Below are 10,055 nucleotides of genomic sequence, written 5' to 3'. Positions count from 1 at the left end.
GGCTGATTTCCCCAGGGCCTGTTCACCCTGTCCCATGCTGTCTGCCACCCCTTTCTTCAGCCTCAGGCCACCGGACACACACCAGCCCCCGCTTCCCTACCATCCCCCTCACTCCCCGCCCCCAAAGAGCTAGTGGGTCCCACAGGATTACTGAAACCTGAGCCGCATTTGCACACCACTTGCTGTGCTATTATGTCCCATCCCTTGGCATCTGCCCCAGCCTGGGGTCACGACCAGGGCCAAGAGGCGTGTGAAAGGCCGTCAGAGGAATGCAGGAGCATCCTGAGACCCCAGACCTTCCTAGTTGTGAGCTCCGGTTTCAGGGCGCTGGGGTTGGTGGCCTGCCATCCTCAGGCTTTTTGAGGCTGGGACCTTACAGCCACAAGTTGTCATTCCAGGCAAAGGAGCCACGCTATGCAGGGTGGAGGCGGTGGACGACGGTGAGCCCCTGGTGGACGGAGACGTGGTGGGGATTGGGTGGTGGTTCCAGCTGCTTGCGGAAGACGTCATGGAGGAGGTGGAGGTTGTGGCAGATGAGGAGCAACAATAGGGGTTCTTCCAGGAGCTGAGAAGACGGTGGAGGAGCAGAGCCAGGGAAGGCCCGGGAGCACTACTGAGCTTCCAGGGCAAGATGAGCTGCAGGCACTGGCTGCCCTGCTGGTGGAACTGAGCTCTGAGCATAAGAAGAACTGCAGGGCCTACTTCCAGTTCATGTGCAAGAATCATCAGAGGAGGAAGCCTGACTTGGCTTGGAGGATCGCCATCACCTGGGGCATCCCTTGCTTCTGGGCTGTAGCTGTATCCTTTCTGCTGCTCTTTGAAGTCTGCTGCTCAGGAAGAGGAGGCGGCGCAGGAACCTTTTCCCTGCTCCCTATCCTGACAGGTGCTGTTGCGGAGCCATCCATCGTCCCACTGCAAGTTGATATTTTCCTTTCAGGACCCCCCTACTTCTTGAACTCAGTGACCACTAAGTAGAATTACCTTGACATCACTTGTGAAATGTGGTTCCTGGGGTGGTGAGTGTGGGTGTGCAAGGTTGTGGAGTGTCGACCTGTGGGATCCACACCCATCTCCCGTCTCTCTGTAGGGCATAGGGCACGTTGTTCCACTCCTGTCCACTGGTTCTGGGACTTTGAACGGGGAGCATCCAGCTGCAGCGTGGACACCAGGAGCCTTAAATTTCTCGGCTGGTTGTCAGGTCACAACTGCTCAGAGTCGAACAGGATTGCTGAGGTGTGGTTGCTTTGGGCCTGAACACAGTTAGCAATTCACTTTGGGATTCTTGGCTGCTGGCTCACCTTGCTCGGATTGCCAGTGGATTGTCGGCCAAGATGTGTGGGATGATCGCCTGAAGTAGTACCTTGGGCAGGAAGGTTCTTCCATGAGAGTAACTGACAGAAACATGTGTGGAGATGGGGTCTGAAGGTGGGCCCTGAAGGGACACTCGTGTGATACTACAGGGACACTGTCCTTTCCCAAATGGGGATGCTCAGACTCATGCAAACTGGCTGTGGAGCCTGAGTTTGGGTCGTGCTTGTAGCAGGTGACCTCCTGAGACTGTTTATTTGGGGACTTGGTGTGTCCGTGAGTGAAGCAAGTCTCCATCAAATCAGCTGAGGTGGCAGCACCAGAGTCCAGGTGATACTACTAGAGGCAGTGTGTATTAAGTATCTTTGTCAGAATCATCCTTTGTGGGTCCTTTCATCCCCTGGCCTCCTGTTGCTCACTGAGTTTGAGATTGCCTGGGCACTTCACTCCCGCCCCTTACCCAGGGAAGGCCTATCATTGAAAAGCTGTCCTCTCCGGGGTCCCAGTGCACCTGTGTGCTGACTTTGGGATCTTCTGTGAATTTCCACATTCACCACTCAGTGTCTCACAACCACCAAACATGCTGCGCTGGAAGCGGCTTCAGGCTGCCTTGGGAACATATGGAAGAGTTCGTGGAAAAGGTGAACAGGGAGCCCCAAGGGCAGGACATGGTGCCTACTGTCGCCATCTCCGACATTGCTGGCCTCGGTCGTCTTCACCTCCTGAAACACCTATGCTCGTTGTTTGCATCTGTGTCCCCGTGCTGAGCATGTGTGTGTGTATACACTCGTGTGCTTATTTATGCTGGCTGTGATTGTGTGTGTGTGTGTGTGTGTGTGTGTGTGTGTGTGTGTGTGTCCGGCCCAGGGCAGAGGTAGAGATGAAGGTGGCAGGAGAGGAGATGCTGAGCAACCAAAAGAGGAGTCCTGAGGCGACCAGGCTGAAGGTGGTTTGTCGCCTTATCTCTGCATTGACCCTGCCCAGGATGGGAACAAGGAAAGGATGGCCAGTGATAACTCCAGACTGTGGCTCCAGATATCTGCAATTAGACAGATACAAAACACACTCGTCAGTTCTACCGTGTTGTTGTGTGTGCTTGGATCAGGAAGAGGGTTTCATGGTCTAAGGATTCACACAGAGCAAATCACGTGGGGTGGGGCTTTGAAACCACTGCCTGTGGAGCCCTCCGTGTGTGGGGCCATGGGCTGGCCTCTGGAAATGAGGGACGTGGCTATGGCAAGATCTGGGATGGTGAGGCTAAGGTCCTGCCGAGATGGGCAGAGAGCTGAAGGAGAAAGAGTCATAGACTGCCTGCTGCACTGGAGATTGTTCCACACACATGTGAAAAGGAGAACTGGGAAGGTCCTGGGCCAGTGCTGCCCCGGATCCGCCCAGCAGCCAGCACACGCCCTCCCTGAGGGTGGCACACACTGGCACGATATGACACAAAACATGAGATGCGCTAAAGTATGCTGTATCTGCCAAACCACAGGCATCCTAGGAGAGACATGGTCTGTAAGCAAGGCATGCCTCCAGGCACTTCCAGCCTGCCTCCCTGGCAGTGCCCAAAGGCGAGGAATGTGCAAGTGGGTTTCCCTGTGTGACCCTATCCGGGATATGCCTGTGAGGGAGGGAACAGAGAAAAGACAAGGGCGGTGGGTAAACTGCATGTCCTAAGGGACCTCAGGGGAGTGGAGACAGAGAAGCCCCTGGGGCAGTTCAGGGCCTGCTGGTCTTCAGGGTCCAGACTCTAGGCAGTAGCGGTCCTGCCAAAGATACCCCATGGTCTGTGCTGAAAGTTCTGATATGAATTCCTCCTTTTCGTTGGGGTCTTGCCCCTGGCTATGGGGGCCTGAGTGTCAAAGGTGCACGTCTGCACCTGAAGGAGGATTTTGGTAGTCTTGCTGGAGCAGAATCTCTGATTGCGTTGTAGGGGATCTGCACCCAGGTGACACAGAGGGATGCTGCCTTCCAGGTGACCGTCTTGGATATCCCTGGGCCCAACCGCGCACTGGTTTCCTTGGCACGGGTGCTGTGTAGGGAAGCAGGGATGCGTGACTGTAGGGAGTCCTACCTGGGCCTAATGAGAGCAACTGAAAGAGAGCCTTGGCATTTAGCAAATCACTCAGGCATGGGTGGCTCAAGCCCTCTTGGTCCATTTGAGATAGTAACGCTGCTTTCTGTCCAACGGAGGCATTAGCTCTGGGCCCAGAACCTGCAGGTTCCCCAGGGCATCATCTGTTGGGGGACTCCCATGTGCACGGGTAGTGTTAAACAGAAAGGAAGACGTGTAGGGATGCCACCTTACTTTGATGGCCTCCGGTTCCATTCTTGGTATCGGAAGAGACCCTGTATCCATATGTACCTTCTTCACAACCTTGGATCAGAACCAGGCCTGTCACAGTCTCCGGGGGCTTTTGGAGGCTCAGGCGTTTCTGGCCTTTTCCTGCCACATGGAGAGAGCACATCGGGGTACAGGTAGATGGTGCACACAGAACGCACCACAGATAGGAAGAACAGGGGGCCTCATTCAGAATGCTGGGGGCTGTAACGGGTGGTAGGCTACCAAGAGGGGCACAACATTGACACGGAATGACCTAGACAGGTGCACACCGAGAAAGCAGTTCTTCAAGTCAGCTGAGCTCAGAGGTCCTTGTTTTCTGGTCCCCTGAAGGAATGCACAGGCAATGGATCAGGCCAACGTGACTGGTACTGTGAAGCTGTCCAAGGTGATGGGAGAATGCAGAAGGCAGGCACACGTTATACAGCTGTTCATGGCAAGAACTTCCAACGCTGCCTGCTGCTCTGCAGGCCAGTCCCTATCAATAGCAAATGCCAAGATTTTGGAACCTTTGAGGATAAGGCACACAGTTAGAAGTGTAACATGACATAATCGATGAGCAAGTGAAAAAACAAGGACAGAAATGTGGATGCTTACCAACATTCATGTTCCTGGAAAAGAAAACTTGTACTTCGGAATATGGACAAGTTTCCTCTCAGCGATCTTACTGTGTGCATGCATATATTTGTGCACATGTGCACATAGAAATTTGAGTGCTTACCAAAACTAATGTTCCTGGAAAAGAAGGCTTGTACTTCTGCATATGGACAAGTTTCCTCTCAGGGATGTTACTGAGTACACGTGCATGTTTGTGCACGTGTGCGTCCAGAATTTTGAGTGCTTACCAAAATTCAAGTTCCTGGAAAGGAAAGCTTTACTTCTGCATATGGACAGGTTTCCCCTCAGCGATGTTACTGTGTACACATGTATGTTTCTGCACATGTGCGTGTAGAAATCCCTGCCAGTTCACTTGTGAGTATGAACTACTGCAACTGACCTAGCCAGGTGATAGAAGTTGGACAGCGAAACCATGAAGTTCTTAGGGAACGGTACAGAGTCTCTGGCCAGCAGAAGCACTGAAGCCAGGGAATCGCTCCCCGTTTGCTCACTGAGCAAACATGTTCTAAGTGGAATCACAGTCGTGCACCTAGGATGCTTGGCAGAAAGGAGAGGCAGGAGGAAAGAGCCTGGGGAGTGTGAAGATGAAAGTCCACTACATCTGCAGTTTATGAAAAGTAGAAAATGCACCTAATGAGCTGGGAGGACAAACTGTACTTAATTGAGTTATCTAAGAGGATTTCCATCCAAACAGCCAAAAGTGCTTCCAGGTTTTGTTTTTTTTTTTTTGCTGCTTGTAGTAAAACATGAAGGGAATTTTTTTTTTTAATGTTTAAGATACAGATTATTAAAACAGGGGACAAAACTTGCTGATTTGGGAAGTTTCCAGTCTTTTAAGATGACATTAATAAAATAATAAATTTTACCGGAAAGAACAAGCAAGGCAGACAAGGGAATTCACAAAGGGCAGTAACAAAATAGTAATCTTGACACATCTTCAATATATTTGTAAAGAAAACAAAGTGTCATTGTGTGAACAAAATATAGAGGTATCAAAAGAAAAACAGAGGAAGCTCCTGAAAGAACTCAACTCACTATTAACTATCTTTGATTTGCAGGCACAGAAACTGACTCAAGTTAATTCTAAGAAGCAAAGCCCTGATGTTATTATCTCTTCTTTTTTCCTTTTTTCTTTTTCTTTTTTTGTGAAAACTTAGGAAATTTAGGCTGGAAAGGGGAGAAGAGGATAGAGACTTCAAGTGCCTTTAAGGAGGAGGAGGAAAGAGAGGGGGTTGGAGATTTGATTGTGTTATTTGAACAGCATTGGTGAAGCTCAAACAAGGGAGGTAGCAAGCCATGCAGGCCTGCGGGAAGAGCATTTCCAGAAGAACAGCACTTGCAGTCTTGGGATCGGGAAGAAATGGAATTTGATGGGGGAAAACCAAGGCCAGTGTTGTCAAAAAGAGTACATTAGTGGGGAAAAGAGTAGAGTAGAAGACAGAGAATGGAAGAGAGGAGCAGTCAGGGACCATATTGGGGGAACCTTTTAATTTGGCAATAAATACAACTTGTAGTCCTTAGGAGCATACTTCACAGCAACTAACAGCAACAGTGTTGATAATACTAAGCAACAATAAAAGCACGTAACTAAAACATTTCGTATTTTTTACTATAGAAATCGAAGAAAGGAGATACAAATGCAATAGTCTGCATATTTATTTATACAGAGAGTTTTCACCTGAGACCAGAACACACACACACACTTTACACAACTAAAAGTGGTTTCAGCTGACACTTAGCAAAGTGCTTTGGCCAAATAAACTAACGAGAAAGGCCTAGTAAAGAATTCAAAGTGCAAATATATCAATCATGCTCTGAGTAAATAAACACAATTTATTTGAATTTTAATTTACACTCACGAAATTACCTAAAATGGAGACAACAGATTCACTGCAGCTTCATCATCTGTAGTCCTTCCTCTTCAGTTCTGAGAAGGATGCTAACCGCTTGGTGGTGATCTCTTTCCAGCATTTTGTGAAAGCTTAGAGGACTAAAAGAAACTGAGGCCTGGGGAGAGTGGGGAGAGACAAAGAGGAGGAGAAAGGAAGAGGAAACGGAGAGATTGCTCCTGGCATAGGTCTACAGACAGGATCCCAGCTCCTGGAATGGTGCACAGAGATTGCTAGGTATCCGTGCCAGAAGTGGAGAAGGGGTGACATTCACCTCCAGGAGGAGACTCAACTCCAAGGACCTACAGAGGCAGCCAAGTGCGCTGATGTTCAGGAACCAATACTTAGAGGGTACCCCACAGGTCTGTGAAAGAGCCCTTGGAGACCGCAAGAAAGAAGGTTTCCACAAGTATAATCACAGATTAGATGGTTGGATAGATTAGAGGAAGGATAACTCTATGACCTGATAATTACTGAAATACATGAGACAATTCTTGCACATCAGACTGTGTCAAGAAAGACGGAAACTCAATTAGTTTGATACAATGGGAAATTACACACGCAAAGAATTAGCTGTTAACTGTACTACATTTGTGTGCAAGGCAAGATAAGATACAGAACCGAAATCTTCACATGGTCAACTCGGGTAAGACACATGTAACTGGAAAATGGAAGCAAGAGTTCCAAAAAGGCTTTAATCACCCTGGACTATTTTTATCCACTATATTGACGATTCTTGGACAACTCCACTGTAGCTTAAGGGTAAGAGAACTCAATTTAGCCCAATTCAAAAGCTGAACAGATTTCCTCTGTTTGATCCTTTTCAGCTACAACTATGGGTCCAGCGCAAATCAAAGTGGACGTCAAGGCTCTTTTTCCTTTGGGAATTGTAACTTGCTTTGCTACTGTGTCTGACACAGATATGCCGACCTCACTGTGACTACAGGCCAGCCAAATGGGAAAGGGGACAGAATGAATCAAATTCCCCTTTTGATCACTCAACAGGAGGTCCACAGGCACCAGGTCTCATTAACAATCTCTGCTTCTCCAACTGCAGTCAGTGCTACACAGGGCCTGCTTCATGCTTGCCAGGGTCTCTCACCAAACACAGGCATTTTAACGGCTGGCTTCCTTGAGATGTCCCTGGGCTAGGTGAAAGCACTCTGAGACAGTGTTCCTTCTCCCTTGGCTCTGTGCCTGCAGTGAATGTATGCCTCTTCCTCAGCTGGGACAAGAAGCCACAGCTCTTCACTGATTAAATCCCGTGTCTGGTCCAAACTCACATCGTAGCTTCTCCATCAACCTCCACTGCACGCTTTCAGAGCCAGGTTATCTTAGATCAGCCCAAGAGGCACTTCAGAGAGTGACATTCAAATCTGGCTATATAGCTGATACTGAGACCTTCAAGGCATGAAAACACTTCAAAATTACGTTGCTAAAACATTCTACAGATTATATGTATAGGAGAGCTTTCGAACTTACAAGTAACATCAAATACCAAAATAGGTTCTTACTTTTCCTTTCTCCACTTCTCTCATTCTCTCTCACACACACATGCACACATCCTTTTTACATGTTAAGACAATTACACGAAAAACAGATCATAGATTTTTAAATAGCATCTCAATATGAAGATCACACAAAACTGTACTTCCTCTATTTAAAACAAAATCACATAAATTACCCATCGGTTTCCCTATATTTGATATTATTGAATAATGCTATAAGTTGATCTTTTTGTTTTTAATGGGGTTTTTAACTTTGACTGAAATACTTGCTTCAGACTTACTGAAGGCAGAATTAACTATTATTTTTCTTTTTTTGACCTCCTCCTTTTAGATTTGGGGGGTGATGATTCAAAATCAGATGTGTTCACAGTAATGGATGCAAATTCCACCAATCCTGGCTGAAGGGGTTCCAGTGATACCTGAATAACAATTTTTGTTTCAGGAGACAATCCTTCTAGCTGCTTAGGCTTCTTAAACATTTGATGACACTGGGTCTTGTGCTCCCTCTCCTCTTTGGAAGTTAAAAACTGTAGCCGACATTTGGAACACTGGTGAAAACTCTTTTCCCAGTGCCCTCGATGATGACGTCTGTATGCTGTTGCAGTTTGAAAAATTTTGAGACAAAACGGGCAAAGTAAATTCTTGGTGTTACCATGGTATGCTCTGAAATGTGCATCCACATCTGCAAAAAATGATGATCTGTAACTGCAAACCTGGCATACATAGGGCATTTCACCAGGCTTATGATTGTCTTTCATGTGCTCTAAGAGAACCTGATCTGTCTCAAAGGACAACTCACAGATGTGACAGACTGCGGAGGGCTCCTGGGCCGTGTGGACACTTTCAATGTGACACTGCAGCTGGAAGAGAGTAGGAAACTGGCGGAGGCAGTGCTGGCAGGTGGTGTGGGTTTTCCAGCTGTCACCTCTCTGCCTCTCAAGTTCCAAATGGTGCTTCACGTGATTCATAAACTTGACATTTTTTAGAACTTTCAAGCAGCTGAGGCATTTAAATGCCGTGTGGGTCTTCGGTTCTGGCTGCCCAACTCCTCCATGCTCGCCATAGTAGAAGTCACGAAGTAACACAATCAGATTTCCTTCTGTGGGATCACCAATTTTGTTTGGACTTACCAAACTTGGAAAATCAGTTTTTGTCCGTCCATTTTCCCCTAAAGGTCTTACAGGCTTGCAATGAACACTGTCCTTTGGAAAAGGTGTTGGACAAGGTTCTCCATTCTGAACATGGCTTAGTGAGGTATGGACACGGTCTGGTGTGCTTTGCTGAGTGGTCTCTGTATGAAAAAAACGTGACGGGGAGAAACCTAAAGAATGTTCCCCTACAATGCCATCACTGAGTTTAGGCCTTCTGGGATTTCTGCGATTTGTTTCACAAGGGGAAACTCGCTTTGATACATGAGGACTTTTATTCATATCTCCTGCAGAAACTGCTGTTTCTACTGGATGCTGCAAGGAACTTGTGAAGGTAATCAAAGAAGAACATAACTCCTTCGAAAAGCCATCAGGCACTATTTGTGGTGAAAGATTTTTATAATCAGCTTGAGACGGAGGTTCAATAATAATAGGACTACCTGTTGATCTTGAGTCAGAGTCAGACACTGGCAAGACAGTCTTTGCTTCTGATGTAGGAGTCACATGACTAACAGGCTGTAATCTGTGAGCGTTACCTCTCCTGAAGTGACCACACCTTTTTCTCCTTGAATAAGAACCTGGGGTATCTCTGTTCAGTATGTTTGAAACGACTGGTTTTGAAGCTGAGCTCATCCCAACAAAGATCACGTCAGCATCTTCATTTCCATGTTCCACTCCAACCAAGATCACTTCATCATCATCATCATCATCATCTACTTGTTTGGGCTCTCCCTCCCTTTTCCGTACTTCTGGCTCTTGTTCTTCTTCACGTAACATACGTGGGAGTTCCATATTTTTAATACTTTTTTATTCTTAGAGGGTGCGGCCACAAGTCCCAGTGCTTCTTTTATACAAACTGCCACCTAAGTGTAAACATACTACAGATTAGTTAAGTACAGAAAAATGGGCTATTTGATTATCTCCAAAACTCTAGAGTACTTATACACACCCTTATCTTACAGACAAAGACACTGAGTGTCTACCAGACTCAATGACAGCTGAAAAAACTACGACTACAAGTCTACATGGCTCTAGAATCATAGCTTTGTCGCATGTTCACTTTAACCTCTTCTACTTAAAAAAATAAAGAGGGGGAAAAAAAACAAAACGCCACACTGATCATTACGTGAAATCACATGTAAAGGAGAGTATTTTTACAAAAGCATTGTTTGTTTCGAAGCATGGACTTTGGAGTCAAAGGAGATTAAGTTGGAATTCTAACTTAACCACACACCAGTTGCGT

General features: G+C 47.0%; 1 protein-coding gene across 1 annotated transcript; it reads right to left on the bottom strand.

The window, feature by feature from the left end:
• Nucleotides 1–7,978: 7,978 nt before the first annotated feature.
• LOC132659040 (zinc finger protein 280B-like) lies at nucleotides 7,979–9,574 on the bottom strand (the record flags this gene model as incomplete). The annotated part of the gene is made up of 1 exon (XM_060408540.1): nucleotides 7,979–9,574. A coding segment is annotated over one exon (1,596 nt), but the record flags the coding sequence as incomplete, so codon positions are not given.
• Nucleotides 9,575–10,055: the final 481 nt, after the last annotated feature.

Source organism: Ovis aries, chromosome Y (genome assembly GCF_016772045.2).
Source record: "Ovis aries strain OAR_USU_Benz2616 breed Rambouillet chromosome Y, ARS-UI_Ramb_v3.0, whole genome shotgun sequence".
NCBI lineage: Eukaryota > Metazoa > Chordata > Mammalia > Artiodactyla > Bovidae > Ovis > Ovis aries.
The sequence above is the reverse complement of the archived record's forward strand: the minus strand, read 5'-3'. Positions and strand labels throughout refer to the sequence as shown.